The sequence below is a fragment of the Diorhabda carinulata genome, chromosome X, assembly GCF_026250575.1.
Source record: "Diorhabda carinulata isolate Delta chromosome X, icDioCari1.1, whole genome shotgun sequence".
NCBI lineage: Eukaryota > Metazoa > Arthropoda > Insecta > Coleoptera > Chrysomelidae > Diorhabda > Diorhabda carinulata.
The window spans coordinates 26,996,750-27,014,339 of record NC_079472.1 but is presented as its reverse complement, the minus strand read 5'-3'; the positions used below and the strand labels follow the sequence as shown (position 1 = coordinate 27,014,339).

The following is a 17,590-nucleotide window of genomic DNA, read 5'->3' as shown; positions in this document are numbered from 1 at the left end:
TGGTGGAATTTGACACAAGTACTCAATTTTATTTGGATATGCATTGAATAACTTGCAAATTCAAAAGATACATTGATTATACAAAAGTGAATAAAAATGTTAATTCATTTTAGGGTAAAATTGTGAAAGTAGGATCTTATAATGACATATCAGAAAAATATTTAAATCAGTTGGCAAAAAATGAAGAAGAGATAGAAGTTCAGCACAAAGATCTTGTTCGTAGATACTCACATTCGATAGATGTTGGTGAAGTAAGTTAACAATATATATATATATATATATATATATATATATATATATATAATAAAAAACAGATAAAACACTTAGAAACTTTTATCAGTACACAGATACATTGATTGGGTTGTGTTCTATCACTACCACGTTTTATACTCAACGAATACAACATACGATTTATTTTATTGTACTTAATTGAAAAGATTTATGTTTTTTTATATGGAATTTTCTATATTATTGAAACTAATATCGATCTCAACATGAATAATAACTGATTTTATGGCATATAATTGTTTTTTGTTTGTTAGTATGATTTTGATGTGACTAGAATAGATTTATCTTCGACACCTTGGAGTGAAGCCACTGCGTTGATATTCTCATAATAATAGTCAGTTGTTTTAATGAAAAGTTTAAGCTACTTTTCTCTCGAATTCAAAGTATCCCTTCATATAAGGGTTACTATGGCGTTATTTACATTTTTATGCTTGAAAACCTCCATAAACTTTCAAGACCAGCTTTATGAGTGGTTGTGTCAGTCCTTTGCGAATTTCTCCCATTTTATAGAGATAGTTACATGGTCAGATGCCCTCATTTCTCCAGCATTCAAAGAAAACTTGAAATTCATAAAACACATAAACAAATATCAAAATACCAATGAATAATATGTAACAATTCTACGTTTCGACCTATTTCGGTATTTATTAAAATATTGTTTATCAATAGCATATAATATCAAAAGCATATAAAAAGGTCTAAGATGTAAAAAGTTATAGAAAAATACCAACATACAAAGCAATACAAATTTCCGGTAGTTAATCATACACTAACAGTTACTATCACCCTGTCTTCGGTTCACTATTTTATTTTGTTTTGCGATCTAAAATGTGTAGCTTGAGAGCGAGTCTCTGTCTTCTTTTACTTCATTAGTAACAAAGCATTTGGAAGATTCAGTTAATTTAAAAAACCAATGAGATCATGATTGTGATATTCGAAAATCCTCCCATGAATGAAAATATTTTCTCTTATTCATTGAAATAGATTCAAATAATAATTTCATATTCATCATTTCTAAGTAGTTGAGATTGTTATTTATCAACGTTGATCCAGTTGTAATTAAAATGATTTCATTTAAGATAATAAGAACCGATGAAAAAGCTGAACATAACGCTGAAGCTATGAATACCGGAGCAATACCATTCTCAACATACGCAAAGTACTTCGGATATGGAACAAGTCTTACAGGATTTTTAATCATGTGTCTACTATTTATTCTTGCACAAGTAGCTTCAAATGCTGGAGATCTTTGGTTAACACAATGGTAAGAACACAAATTATTTCCAGCTCCAATCATTATATGAACTGTTCAGTTCATATGTATATCTATATGTTACTGTGAATCTCCAATATTAGTGAATGTTAAGATGCACCAGTGTATGTCGGCAATCACCAATTTCGATGGTGTAATTCGAGAACTGTTTTCAATTTAAACTTGAATCGGATTCGGCGATTTACAATTTGCGTGAATGTTAACAAGCGCCAGTGTTTGTTCGAAAAGCGAGAACGTCATATATACTGTTCTCTCTTCAATATACGCTGCTTCACTCACTGACAGTCGTAAATGCGTCGCTGCGCTATTTTGTTTTAACACATGTAACGAAAAGGCTATTTTTCTTCAACTCAACCTAACCTAACCTAACCTAACCTAATTTACCTACCTATACCTAGTATAGGTAGGTTGTTTTAATGATTTCGATTGATAAACAATTTGCATCTATTTAGGATTTTATTTATTGTAAAAATGTGTGACTTCATTAGTCATATACTGGCCTAGAACTTCTGTTTCCACACATCATTATTTCTCTATATCAATCAGTAGGCATCATTATTTTGGTCATAATGAACATTGACCAAGTCGTCGTGGTCTATGATAACAGTCATCGGTGAATGACCGAAATCGTCATGAAAAGGATAAGTAACGGTCATTCACCAACTACCTTAGTGGATATTAACAGGCATCAGAGTATCTTAACATATACTGCATTTCAGACATTCACAGTAACATATATAAAGATTTAGGGTCTCGTAAACACTACGATCCAAAGGATCTATTGTGTCTCCTTTTCTTGCTGTGATACTGGAGATCCCAGTGTTTATAACTGATCCATTAATTCCACTCCTTGTAGAAACTCTAGAATGTGGGATGGCTTTAATTGCCAGAGATCTTCGTTTTCTATATCAAGCGCTCGCAGGTGAAGTACTCTGGAATTCCTTAGTGTATCATACTTCGAGAGAATTTGGATAGAGGCTTCGTCCTCTGTGCAACAAAATTTGCATGCCGCATTATCTGTTCTCACTTAGGTTGATACATTCAGCAGATCTACTCTGGTTATGGTTTCCCAGAAGAGTCTTTGTCTGTCTCAGCCCCTGTAGGCTGTTCCAATAATTGGTTTTGTTCCTATCTACCTTCTTTTCTAGTGCTTTTTCCATTGCTCTGTAGCTGATAACACAGAAGCTTTCGAGTCCCATGAAGCTGTGTAACTATCGGACAGGATGATGATCTCCTGTTTGTGATTGTTTCTTTCTAGATTGAACTGAGAAGATTTATCAGTTGCATAGATTTATGTTTGAAAAATGCTTCGTGCGGTGCCCAGGCTCTCGGAGTGTTTGGTTCTGGGCCCCTCTACAATCCTATTCCAGTTCCGCCAGCTCTTTTTGATCCGTCCGTATACCATTTGAAAGCATTTCTGTCCATTTCTTGTATGGTGTTTTCATCCCATTTGCTTTTATAGTTTTTCTGAAAGCTGAACTTTTTCGGACATTATTTAAGAACGGGTTTTTTCTGATGATTCCGTTTCTTAACATTCTAAGTGATATTTTCTCTGCTACGCTTTCCAGTACTATGTAGAGAGAGCACTATGTAGGCAAGCCAGTCTTTGTACCTTTGAGAGATTGTTTCTTATGGTATTCAGACTAGTTCTAGTACCGAACCTAACCTAACCTAACCAAACCCCTGCCCCACATATGATCATTGGTCTCACAATTGCCACGTACATCCAATTTAGGATCATTCGGTTACAGTCCCAATTCCTTCCTGCAAAGTTTCAGCATACCCTCAGAGCTTTTGTGGCTTTGGTGATTATCTCTTTTTCATGTTCGTTCCAGAGAAGTGTACTATCCAGTATGAGTCCCAGATAGTTCCCCTCTGTTTTCGTCTTGATTACTTGTCCGTCTAGCTTGATGGGCTTGAGGATGACATTTTTCTTCCTAGTGGAGGAAATTATGTAGATCTTGTTCAAATTGACGTTTAGCCCATCGATCGGCATCAACTTCCAATATTTCATTGTTCTGTACTGTCTCATATGTAATCTCTATGCCAAAACTCAGTTGATATTATTCATTTCCATTCTTTTTCCCAAAATTTACAAATCAACTTCTAGCTAACATACTCCTAAAGTTGATTGTTTTGATCGACGTGAGTTTAACAGCGAAAATGTTATTATTTTACATCGCAACATTAAAACCATGCAGAATAGCATCTATCTTGAAAATTAACAGCTGTTACTGCTAATTTTTTGTACAGAATAAGCGCTTTGATTTCAAAAGTTATGAAAGTAAAGTTTTATTCAAAGAGTGAAGACGTTTGCTATAAGGCTTAGAGTGACTGGATCAATTAAAAAATGAAAACCACTTTCCAAAATATCTTACTATAATTGTCTTATGTCGATAACACAGTAAAGCTCTTCTTATTTACTCAAGTAGTTTTGTATTACAATACCGCGGGGGACAATTCATATGTACGATGTATCTTACTGTAATTTATTTATACAATAACACTTAAACTAAACAATTCACTAACCATTATTTTATAATTAATTTTAATTCATGACACGATATGAAATTATTTACTTACTGTTAGATACTATCTTACTTCTCAGAATTTTCGATTTACTGGAAATTTCTAATTGTTAACAAACAAAAAAATAGAAAGTAATAGCTGCCTTTTAGGAAATGCATTCACTAAACTTCAGATTCGATTAACAAATCCGAACAGGACAAGCTTCACGGTCTATATCAGTAGATGAGTACCAAACAATACAATCAATTATAATGTTTCAATAAAATAATATTTTGACGTCGCGACGGTTGATTATTTTTTGATGTTTTGTTTGTAATGCTGAATCACTTCAATGACTGGCGAAATAATGCTTTGATATTTTTTAGGGTGAATGAAGAAAGTGAAGTGGCTAGTTTATCACATAACCTTACACAAAATATAGTAATAGCAAATGACAGTTCAATAACAAACTACTCGAAATATAATTATACAGTTGTAAATTCTGAAGCACTTCCCAAACATGAAGAAACATCAATTACTCGGAATATGTATATTATCATTTATTCGATAACAATAGCGTTAGCTTTATTTTTCACACCATTGCGTTCTCTCAATTTCTACAGAATTATCATGAATGCGTCGAGAAATTTACATAAAAGGATGTTCGGAAATGTACTCGAAGCCCCCATGAGATTCTTCGATACTAATCCATCAGGTTAGGGGATATTTTCTTCTTTTCAAATTGAAGATTATTTATGTTCTCAATCCATTTTAGGAAGAATTCTCAGTAGGTTTTCAAACGATATGGGAATCATTGATGAACTTTTACCGAGAGCTCTGTTGGATGCAGTTCAAATATTTCTAGTTTTATTGGGAATTTTGATATTAGTATTTATAAAAATACCATGGATGATAGTACCAGCTTTAGTTTTAGGTGTACTCTTCTACTATTTTAGAATCGTATTTTTAAAAACTAGTCAAGACATTAAAAGATTGGAGGGAGTAAGTAAGTGAAAGCTATCCAATTAATACATTTATATACAAACATTTGAAACAAATGCGGCAAACTTTCACTGTCAATAGCAGTTTTTAAAACGAAACAACTTACAGCTATTAATTTTTCTAAACAATAATTCCGTGAATATTCGCTTTCATCATTTTCATAAAATATAACGAAATTTGATTGAATATGCTTCTATTAACCGATTGTTGAATTCTATTATTATTTTTAGATCGTGCTCCAGTTTTTTCACATTTAATGGCCACTTTAGATGGTATGGTAACAATAAGATCTAGAAAATGTGAAGAAATGGTGATTAACGAATTCGAATTTCTCGTGGATCGCCATTCAGCCACTTGGTATTTATATTTAGCTTCCTGTGAAAGTTTTGGATTTTATTTAGATTGTATAAGTACGCTTTTCATAGCTATAGTAACCTACCAGTTTCTTATTGTAGAAAGTTCCTGTAAGTATACAGCAAAATAAGAATTGATTGTAAATTATATATTCGTATCATGAATGTCAATTTGACAATTATGTGGCTATTTTGTATCTCTCCTTTTTCCCATACAGAGGTCGGTCGCAACAATGTATTAAAAATATTTTAGAAGGGATTCGAAAAAAGTGTTCAATTTGATGCATTTACAAACTACACCATGACAGGTACATTTGCTGATGACACAGTGATACTGGCTATACATGAGGATCCAATAATAGCTTCTGTCAATCTCCAAGACCACTTATACCAGATCGAAGCATGGCTCGAAAAATGGAGAATAAAAATTAACGAAAACAAATCCCAGCACATAACATTTACCTTTAGAAAAAACTAATGTTCTCCAGTTACTATTAACATCTTAGTGATACCTCTTCTTGTGTCAAACACCTGGGATTACACTCAATTGGAGGACGCACCGAGCCAAGCAACGGAATAAAATCAACCTAAAGTCCGGGAACTATTTTAACTACTCGGAAGAAGATCGCCAGTCTCACTTCAGAATAAAAACTTAATATATAAGGTAGTCAACATGCTCATCTGGACATACGGAATAGAATTATGGGGATGTACCAGCAAATCTAGTATTGCTCTCATACAACGAGGACAATCTAAAATCCTTGGATCACTAGTGAATGTACCATGGTATTTCACAAACAAATTGATCCATCATGACCTTCGTATACCAACAATACAAGAGACAGTCCAAAAAAGAAGCCGTAGCCACTACCTTAAACTGGACAGCCATCCCAATCTACTACTACAGCCACTAACCCTAGAATCAAACAACAAAAGAGTGAAACGAAGCTGGCCAATTGATCTCAAATAAGACCAACCTATAGGTCCATAGCTAACAGAATAGCTCATAGAAAATGTATTTCTGATTGCTGTTGATAGTACAAAAAAAATTGCATTTGGGAGGTCGAGAAGGGTCCATGGTCCTCTTGCAAAAACGCGGTCCTTCAGAAAGCGCCACAGGGAGAAATCACGGGGTGTCACATGACCGTGCAGGCTACTCAAAGAAACCTTGTCTGCCAAAATGAACATTGGGATTCTCCCGCACACAAAACACGTTGTGCGGCGAAGCTCCAGCATGCATGAAATAAGGAGGGTTCGCGATTGTTGGATCGTTATTCATTTGCCCACGTAAATTTTCGATTATTTTCAGATAACTTTGGCCTGTCACATGACTCTCAAAAAAGTATGGTCCTCCCGCAACGATACTTGCCGATGTTTCGAGAGCGTTGCCTGACTTATGCCAATCTCTGTATAATATGTTTCATTCTAGTCCTTCTTCATTAATTCATTCAAATATTTCCTACTACTTCTTCAGTCTTGATTGTTTAAATTACCGCTTAAGTAGCATTTCCTTCAAACCACCAAAAACGAGTATTTGTACCAACAAACCTGCAAAATTTTAGATGACTTATTGTTAAAGAACACCTTATGATGTGATAGTAATATGATCAACCAAAATTAATTTTTTCGAATTAAATGGTGCTTCATTTGAAAAACAAGAAAAAAACAAAACACAGAATTACGTTACTTTCATTCATCCCTAGTGCTTAGAATATTTTTTTATTCATAGTCAACACTCAGAAATACACCTCTATTATTCCACTTTCAGCTATCGAGACAACTGGCAACGTTGGTCTAGTTTTATCACAATGTCTTATATTAACGGGAATGCTTCAGCTAGGAGTTCGACAGACAGCTGAAGTTGCCAATAACATGACTAGCGTAGAAAGAGTTCTTCAGTATGCCAATTTGGAAAGGGAAACTGAAGAAAATAGAACTCTCTCAGCTAAAAATTTGTTTGCTACATTCAAAACTCTTAATAAAGAATGGCCGCATTCTGGTGAAATCAGATTTAGAAATGTTTATTTGCGGTACACTTTGGAAAAACCACCAGTATTAAAAAATTTGAGTTTAACATTTGAAGCAGGAGAAAAAGTGAGTATTGGTGCTCATTTAAATTCAGATAATTACCTAACTAATAACTAGCAGATTCTTAATGCAATATAAAAAATTGCTGAAATCTAAACAACAGGGTATAAATTTTGCAGTTTGAGCTTTAATTCACAGAAAATAAATAAATAAACAATAGGAAAAAAATACAGAAAGTGATGCTAGTATATCTATTTCATCCTCTTTACCATACCCCTTAACTTTTTCCTGATATCCAGTTTTTATCTTATTAATAATAATTTTAGATAGGTGTTGTTGGAAGAACTGGTGCGGGAAAATCCTCCCTGATATCAGCCCTGTTCAGATTGTCGCCTATAGAAGGATACATATTCATAGACGATGTAGAAACATCAGAAGTCAAACTTTCCGAGCTGAGATGTAAAATTTCTATAATACCTCAAGAGCCAGTTCTGTTCTCCGCAACAGTCAGATATAATCTAGATCCTTTTGGAACAGTTACAGACGGGCAAATATGGGAAGCGTTAGAGCACGTAAGTACATCAGAAAATTTATATTGAAAGAAAATAATAAATTTTATTTCGATTATATCCATATCAAATATAACTATCAAATCATGACGTACATTCGGCAAAATTACACTGAATTTCATCTTAATCAGTCAATCATAAAATATTTCAAATTATACTTTGTAGAACAACGATTTTCACTAGATTTCAAGTTGTTTCAAGTATAAGCAAACCCAGTTCCAAACACTAGTCATACTACATTAGGTACCCGACCCTATTGATCGTTTATTCATATACAATTTAAATATATGCACATATTAGAAATGTACTACTTGGTCATTCAATTTAGGTGAAATAATAGTGCAAAAAATCATAACAAGATTAATGATTTGGTTGTACAAATTAGAGATCAATTTGCAACTTACAATTTAGTGTTTATATTGAGCGTTATATTATTATAATTGCTTCTATAACACGTCATATAAGGAGATTTAATTTCAAACGTCTTAAAATCGCAATAAATCGCTTTGTAATACTTTCAAGTTTAGAAATTAATAAATCTATTGAATTTTTAACGCCTCTGAACATGCTGAAAATGCAGAATGCACTTGGCAGCATTCTGTAAGGATAGAAATTATGAAGCTCTTGAGGAGACTTCAAACGAATACATGTGGTATTCTAGGCTCCCGCTAAGACGCGAGCTAATGGCACCGATTATAAGGAGAAGTCGTTAAAATGGTTTGGAATATTTCGGTGGAACATCAGCAGAAAAAGTATTTCAAGATTTTAGTAAAAAAATGGACCTATTAAAGTTATAGTTCCTAATTTTGCCAGAAACGCACAGAGGACAAAAAAAGAAAGCTACAAGTGCCACCAAAGGAACGAAAATCTTGCTCTGCAGCTCTGAAAACTGAAGTTATCATCGGGATTTTGGAAAACTATGGAGAATACTCACCGAATGTCTAATAAAAGAAGTTCTATCAAATATCTGTCTTAGAGTTCCTGTGACTTGACTATATGAAGCAAACTTATATTTAGTAGAATATCTCAAAAAACTTCATAGTAAATTTATAAGCCATAACAGTCCAGTATAGCAAAAACCCTACCACTGCATCTAAATGGTTAAAATAACACATTTAGACGTACAGAATATTGGGATTGATATCATGAGGGTGAAAGTATTCAATTGCCATTCCGCTGTGAGCAATTTGACAGAATGTGGAGTCAACTTACAAGAACTACGACAAGTCATACTTCAACAGAGTATCCACCTAAAGTTGAAGAATAAACTTCATCTCAATATGATAGAAAATGAGAGAAAAAATGCTTGCAATGTACTAACAATATAGCTCTTCAACAAATAACAATATTTCATAAAATATTCACAATAATTGTTTTATATTGATTGGTACATTATTATCGGTCCATTTATTATATGGCAGATACAATTCGATCAATCGAAAATAATCGGTTATTCACTATCAACTAGACATAATCCTTAAGCCCGTTCCAGATTCAGCTTCATTGAGACAGTGCAGCCACATGAGAGTGGCCGTGATGTTGGATCCAAACTCGGCCTATTCAGCATACATTTGTATCGAAATTTCTATTCATACTATTAAACCCTTAGAAGGTTTTTAAGTATTTGCCACTCTGATAATATGTCTTCACTGTCCCCATCAACCCACCGAAGCTCCAGACTCTCTTATCTATCGATACGAATCTTAGCGAACAGAGGCGTAAGCACTCTGTCTATTTTCTTAGTTGTCCGCTTCGACTACCATAATATGGAAATGATTCAAGTAACTGCACAATCTTAAGTGCCTACCAATATTATAATGACTTGCGTTTATATAAACTAACTAAAAAATATAAAGGCAAAATGGAGAAGGTGGTGAATCAAGTCAATACACCGAAAGAGTACGTTGCGATCACCTACATTCAATTCTCTCTATTCATCCTACGAGACATTCACTGTATTTTTATACTTGCTTTTTTGGATTCCAAATAATCGCTTTCATTAGGTGTAATTTCATGAAAGTTATGTACAAATCGTTAATTTACTCCACTATGATTGAAAATTTCACACATTATGTCGTTACTATGCAGCAGCCAACATAAAGTTGAGCAAACGCGAGAGTGTGGTTGATTACCTCGCCTCACGTTCTTCCGTCTCTTAACTCGCGACCAAAAAACTTTATTTATTATTTTTATAAATACTTCTAAGAATATGTATATCTTATGCGAGAAAGTATTCGTTAAAAGGCAATCAAATCATTATAAATTGGACAGCATTATAAGCGACAGATGCAATTAATTGTAGTCCTACTTGGAACTTAGAAAAAAATCACTATTATACCTTGTTAACTTACTACAACTGAATATTAAATTATAAAACGTAAATAGACGAGTAAAATGTACCTGCCTGTGAGGAAGTTTGGCTTAAGCAGGGTATCAGACGTGGACTGAGCCCTTTTTTTACCCCATTCGCCTATTAGTACTTCAGTAGTCTGTTATCTGATGCAAATAATCTTGTCGCTATCGAACTTTCCTTGACGATTCGGTTATTGCCAACCCTTTATTCAGTTTTTTGTGCTTAAAATCACAATCACATGCTGACGCAATTTTTCTAAACTGGTATTATTTTATTCTGGATAACTTTTGCTGTATTACTTCTAATGTTGCAAACTTGTTCTCCTTATATAAACTATAAATTGTCCTACGTATAATATCTTGAGTAGCTTTGTCAACTGATTTAAGTTTTTCTTTACATGTTTTTCGGTTCTGTGAATGATCAACAGCAACCCTTTTCGTGACTACTCGATGAATGAAATTTTTTTTACTTTAGTTAATCCAGCAATTCTTATTATGATTGCATTATCAGATTGCTGAATATTTTCCTTTTTTAAACATTCAAATATATTCAAAATAACTTGCTGTGTTTGTATATCTAAATTTTTATTATTAAATTCATACCTATCTTTATTCTCACTACACTGTGCAATTTCATTGTTTTCATTCGCCCATGGTCAAAAGAACGCCATACTTTTATTTATTCAAATAAATTTATGAATTAAATAAATCTCACCAAGCCAAGCCACTGCTTACCGCAGACTGTCTAGCAGGAATATTTCAAAGAAATTGTGTACATACGCCTTCCAACAGCTTCGGCTGTCGGCAATAGAAATGTATTTATGTAATTGATATTGGAAGAACTATATTCAAAGAAGCGACAGAGAGACGAGGGAACACGAGCGTACCGTCCTCACTCTCGAATCCGGGTTCCTGCGTGTAGGCTCGTGGAGTTTGGAGCGGGCCTCAAAACCCAATGGAGCTACTCTTTCATGATGTATTATAAATTTTGTAACATTATTCGTAAAACAATCTATTATTTTCGAAATTGCTGACTATTTCAATATAATCCAAATGTTCACACTGTATAACCTATCACAAAGAAATATGGTATTACAGCTAAAACACCAGCTGGCTTTGAAATAATAAAAGTTTCAACTTTGATGCTTTGAACGACCATGGATATAGACAGTTTGACAGAGTTATAAGTTAAAATGTGTCAATCAGTTACAATTTCAAACGAAAATAACATCAAAAATATTAATTAAAATAAACCCAGTGATATAATGGGCACAAAAAATATATTTAGTTCATTGAAATAAAATGCCGTTTTATTATACAAGTTTTCTTATTATCTATTCGATTTATGTAAACGTAAAATATGTTTTAGGTTGAAATGAAAAACTCAATAGGTAATCTCGAAACAGAAATCAGAGAAGGTGGATCTAATTTTAGCACAGGACAGAGGCAGTTGATGTGCCTTGCAAGAGCTATAGTGAGAAACAACAAAATTTTAGTTTTGGATGAAGCAACAGCGAACGTTGACCCTAAGTAATTGAATTTTTATCATATAATTCATTGTAGAAAATCGGCTGATATTTTGTATGAATAATCAAAAAGTGACGCTAAACGGATAAGCAGCTTTCAACAAAAGCTATCCATAAATAAGCGGAAAAAGACAATAAACTTATCTTATTCAAGCATGCTATATACGGTAGTTTGAATATATCATATATTTCCGAATAATTTTCAATCTTGTGATTTTGGTAGGTCTTCAACCCTCATTGATTCTAAGGATGTTCATATGTCCGCAACTTGAATTTATTTATTTAATCCTGACGCCTTTTTTCCGTTTCAGGTCTAAGGCATGCTGGAATGGAGTCATTGCGTGGGCTCCTTTTTCCACAGCAATTTCTATTCTCTCCTGTCCGGTGTCTTTTGCTTAATTTTCTGCCATCTTATTACCCGATTATCCCTACTATCTTAATTTCTTTTGTGTACTTAGTAATGTGATTCCTTCATAACAGTTACAGTTTCTTGTGTCTCTTTTCTTGTATTTTGGTATGATCATATTCACTTGCCAATCTTTTGGCTCTTCTCCTGTGTCATACATTTTATTCAATATGTTTTTTAGTGTTTCTGTTATTTCTCTTTCTACCATTCTAATCACGTCTGTCGTTATTTGGTCTATTCCTGGTACTTTCTCTAGTCAGTTTTTGTATTGCCTGTTGTATTTGTTTTGAACATCTTTTGTTGTTTGGGTATCTGTTAATCCTACTTGTCCTGTGGTCTTTTTGTTTTTTGTCTCGTTTATATCCTTTATTTCTAAGGATTTAATCTCCATGTTTCCATGATATCATCTCCATTTGTTACTATATCTTCTTTTGTATCTTTGATGAGTACGTTCATATTACGATTATATGTTGTTTTTATTAGTACCAAAAAATAACTTGAGTTTACCTCAATAGTGCTTCTATCAAAAGTTATTTCATTCCTGTCAAAACTTGTCACAGTCAGACTACATCTGGCTTTGAGAAAAAAAATAAAGTTTGTGTGCTCATTGAACATACGATGAGAAACCATCGCTTAAACTAAGAGAAAGAAATATTACGGGATCTTTGCTCTATAAATTTTGGAAGTAAAAATGTGGTTTACTGCATATTGTTGTGATTTTAATCTACCATATTGTGTTGGGTTCTCGAAAAATAGAAATGTTAGAGATTGTGAAAGCTATAGACATCTTACATGGATCGTTGATTCAAATTTTGAGCGTTAACTTGGGTATGGTAAAGATGTCTTCAAGGTTTGGCGTTTGCTCACAATCGATCACGAACGCAAGCACATGATAGATTCACAAGAGTATTTGCAGTTTTTAAGTGTGATATGGAGAAATATTTGCTCTATTTTATAACCCTGGAAAAAAACATGGATCCAATACAACACATCATAGTTGTAACAACCGTGAGTTTTTTGGGTTGAATCGACGTGGTTTGTCGATGTATAAAGTTATAGAAAATTTTTTTTAAGTGCACGTGGTAAAATCCAAATTGACTCACTTAAAAAGGGTAAAATAATCAATGAGGGCATTATCTTTACTTATTTCATAAATTCTATTTTGAAACATATTAACCGCCAAGAAAAAAATTCGTTTGCTTCATTACAATGGAAGGGTGTACACATATGCATTTGCTATGGGAAATATCCATAAAATATTCCACTTATCCTCCCTCTCCTTCGGATTTAGTTTCGAACGACTAATTCTTGTTACAAAATTTAAGAAATGGCTTGGCTGGGAAGATAATTAACTTCTATGATGAAATTATGCAAACAAGTACATATATTGATCACTTCGACAAAAATAATTTTTGGAAGGAAAGGAAAAGAAAGGGAAAAATTGCAGAAACATTGGATAAATTATAGAGCTCAAAGAGGCTGTGCTAAAAGATATTTTTCTGTTCCTCTTACTTATTAGTTTAATGATAGTTTCAAATATATAACAGTATCGCTATATATAACAGTTATATCAGACGTTACATCTAAAGTTACTTATTTTGATCTCTGGTTCAAATCATCAGTACACCCATTATTAATTTTATTATAATTTTTTAGTACCGATGCTCTGATTCAAAAAACCATTCGCAGGAACTTTAGACATTGTACGGTCATAACAATAGCTCATAGATTAAATACAATAATGGATTCCGACAAAGTTCTGGTAATGGATGCCGGACGATCTGTTGAATTTGATCACCCACACATTCTATTGAAAAATCCGAACGGATACTTTACAAAAATGTTAGCAGAAACTGGACCAGCTACGGAACAATCATTAAGAACTATAGCTGAAGATCATTACAGACGAAAGTTCTCGGATAAAAAAGAATAACTAATAATTATCAGTAATCATAATTTAGTGTATATAGAGACGAAGTCTTGTGAAATATGTCAAATAAAATCATCACATACTGGTTTTATTCTCTTTTTCTTTAATAGGTTTCGAATAGTCAAATCTCAAATTCATCCTTTAGGATGTTCTAGAGCTCTTGCTTACGTCAAACTACGATAATTCAGGAATTAATAAATTTTGTTACTGTACTAGACTAAACAAGAATTGCCAACATCTTGATTTCCGAAATTTGAAGCCTTTCAGCTACTAATGAAAAATAAAATTTTTAGATCATGATTTGATACTTTACTAATAATTTCTTATGCTATCATGGAATTATACGGTGAAAATTTCATGGAAATAAAGTTTTTGTCATAGCCTGTTGGCAAAGACTCTTTGAATCGTGCTATAATAATTAAGTTCGCTAAATTTTTACACAATTTTTCAAAGCTTATAGCTCCAAAACTGAAAAAACTGAAACCTGCTTATTATAAAAATCTAATTCTTATTGGGTCACAATATTCAACTTCCATGATTTAGTTTTTTTTCCAATACTCCATGAAACAATTTGAGAATAAGTGAAAATTAGTTAAGTGTTTTTTCCGTAATTTGATCGCCTTGGATATAGAAGACAATTTGGATTAGTGACAGTACATTAGGAACAAATCCATGTGCGTTTTGATCATGATAGAGGAAATTATTAAATATACTTATTCACATAAACATTTATTACAATAATGCTTGAACAATTTTCATATGCCTACAAATGTAGGTGTAAATTATATTTTAACTTTTCATTCGATAAATTTTACTAAAAGTTGTCGGCTCTCTGTAAAGACTTGATATTATTTTCCTCTTGAATATACATGCATAGCACTAGCTAGAGTTAAGCCTGGAGGTTCTTGGAATTTCGAGCCAACATGTTTCTGAAATCAATCATGGTCGCACTTCGCTACAGGATGGATTTCGTGAAAGTTGTCCAAAATAGCCTACCGTGCTAAAAAACATCCATGCTGTGCGTAAACTGATGAACATTTGGCTGTCAAAAACATTTGTTCGCGTTGGATACCATGTAATTTGAAAATTCAATTGCGGTACTTCAAAATACGTCGATAAGATCATTACCGGTGACGAATCATGTATCTATACATATGAACCCGAAACAAAATAGAAATCGATTGTAAGTGTCTTTCAAAACAGCCTAATTCAACAAAAGTTACTAGAAGTGTTCGTAAAAATAATGAATACTAATCGGAGAAGACTACTCATTCTCCACCAAAAAAAAAATGCGAGATCTCTACATCAGTTCAAGCAAAAACGTTTTTAATCAGTCATTGAATTGATGGGTTAACCGCCGTCCAGTCTTCATTTGGCACTCAATGATTTCTTGTTATTTCTGCAAATAAAAAAAAAGCTGCGGCGATGTTAACGTCACCTGAAGAAGTGGTTGATGCGTTCAAGTCATATGTTTTGGATGTACTTCAATCGGAATGGAAAAAATGCTTCGACAATTGGTTCAATTGCATGCGAAAGCGTATTGATCTTAATGAAGAATATTTTGAAAAATAATAAAGCCGTATCCAGTGGTGAATATTTGTTTTCATTTGTCTATCTCAAGATTTAAGTAGCATCTCTCGAATTGAAATTCTATAGCTCTACTTGTCATTTTTGGAATAATACCTTGTAAAAGTGAAATATTTTGGATACAATGCTCATTACCAGGAATCTTATTAAAATGAAGATTCAATAATGTTGAAGTTATCTTGATTAAATCCTACAATTCACTGGAACTTTTATTGACATATAGTGAAATATACAAAGTTTTTCACGTCAAATCGTGAAAGAGCCATTGCAGTTCCAGTATTACTTGAATTTTTTTGAATTATTTTTTTGAATACCTCGATTTTAAATAAAAGTTCCTCAAATATCTGCTGATGAATAACTTAAAGGATTCAAAGCAGAATAATTTGATGTAAAATGTAACTTATAGTTTATATTATATTGTTAGTTTATTACTTTTATTGATTCGTTTTTAAAACACGAAAATATATGTATATCTCTTAAAAAAAATATTTCTACCAACTTTCTCTCCATACTCTATTTTAATGAAAAATTTTTACCATTCTTAAGTGGTAAGAATTATTATTTATTGGTTGAACAATTTCACGTGATATATTCTAATATAATTATTGAAATAAAAATTTCAAAATCAAGTGTCTTGCTCAATCCAAGCATTTTGAATCTCCTCCATAGTTTTTCCGTTAGTTTCCACAATACAAAAATGTACAAATATAACAGAAATTAAGCAGAACATAGATAAAATGAAAAAACAAAATCCCAATCCTAAATGATTTATAAAGAAACTAAAATAATTCACTATTGTGAACACAGATACCCAATATATTGTACAAATAAATGAAACACAAAGAGACTTGATTCTCCATGGAAAAACCTCAGAAAATATCACGAAAGGAATAGACCCAAAGCCTATTTGATAACTTACAATAAAGGAGCTCAGAAAAAAAATTGGTAGGAGGTCTAAAGAATGCATTATAACTCCTGAATCAATTGAAAAACAATATATACCCAGACATGTTAAGAATATCGACATTAAAATAGATGATATCATTAATAAAATTTTTCTACCAAACCTAGCCCCTAAACAAGGAGTTATAAAACTTCCGATAAATTGAAATGTTCCGAAGATTATCGAGCACACAGAAGAATCCATATCTATATTGGTCATGGTAAAAATAGTTTCACTAAGCATTAGAAGAGCATTTATACCAGTTAGCTGTTGAAAAATAAATAGCCCTGCAACCGATAAAAACTTCCTAATAAACATACCATTTTTCAAAATATATTTTTTATTATACTTCCTCTGTTCTCTAATGATGTTTTTAATCTCAGCAAATTCATTATCTACGTTTTCATTCTCATTTCTAATTTTCTGTAAAGCTTGTCTGGCTAAACTATCCTGTTTTTTTAATAAATGGAAATACACAGTTTCCTCTCCAAACGTTGTAAATGAAATAAAAAAAAGAAGGGGAAAAATTCCTAACAGTAAATTAAACTGTTGAATGGTTAATAAAAGTCCAGATAAATAAGTAAATAAGATTCCCCCACAAATCATCACACCCGCTATTGAGCTTAGAGTTACTCTGTTGAATTTATTAGACATTTCTACTGCATAAATTGGCACTACTGAAAATGTACCACCAACTGCTATTCCCAAAATAAATCGTGCTGTATAATACATGTATATGTTATTGGATAAACCCATTATTAAATAAGGAATTAAATACGGGAATCCCAAGGATAATACAGTAATTTTTCTCCCAAAATAATTTGC

The 17,590-nt window shown here is 32.7% G+C and overlaps 1 protein-coding gene across 3 annotated transcripts in view; it reads left to right on the top strand.

The window, feature by feature from the left end:
* Positions 1-14,320, top strand: part of LOC130902408 (ATP-binding cassette sub-family C member 4-like) — a 33,345-nt gene extending 19,025 nt beyond the window's left edge. For all 3 annotated transcript variants that reach the window (XM_057814542.1, XM_057814543.1, XM_057814541.1), the window contains exons 10-18: positions 114-251; positions 1,368-1,552; positions 4,456-4,784; positions 4,845-5,075; positions 5,302-5,535; positions 7,193-7,518; positions 7,779-8,024; positions 11,743-11,903; positions 13,962-14,320. In XM_057814542.1, coding sequence (XP_057670525.1) covers positions 114-251; positions 1,368-1,552; positions 4,456-4,784; positions 4,845-5,075; positions 5,302-5,535; positions 7,193-7,518; positions 7,779-8,024; positions 11,743-11,903; positions 13,962-14,238 — 2,127 coding nt within the window. In that variant the 3' untranslated portion in view covers positions 14,239-14,320. The remainder of the gene's footprint in view (positions 1-113; positions 252-1,367; positions 1,553-4,455; positions 4,785-4,844; positions 5,076-5,301; positions 5,536-7,192; positions 7,519-7,778; positions 8,025-11,742; positions 11,904-13,961) is intronic.
* The last annotated feature ends 3,270 nt before the right edge of the window (positions 14,321-17,590 follow it).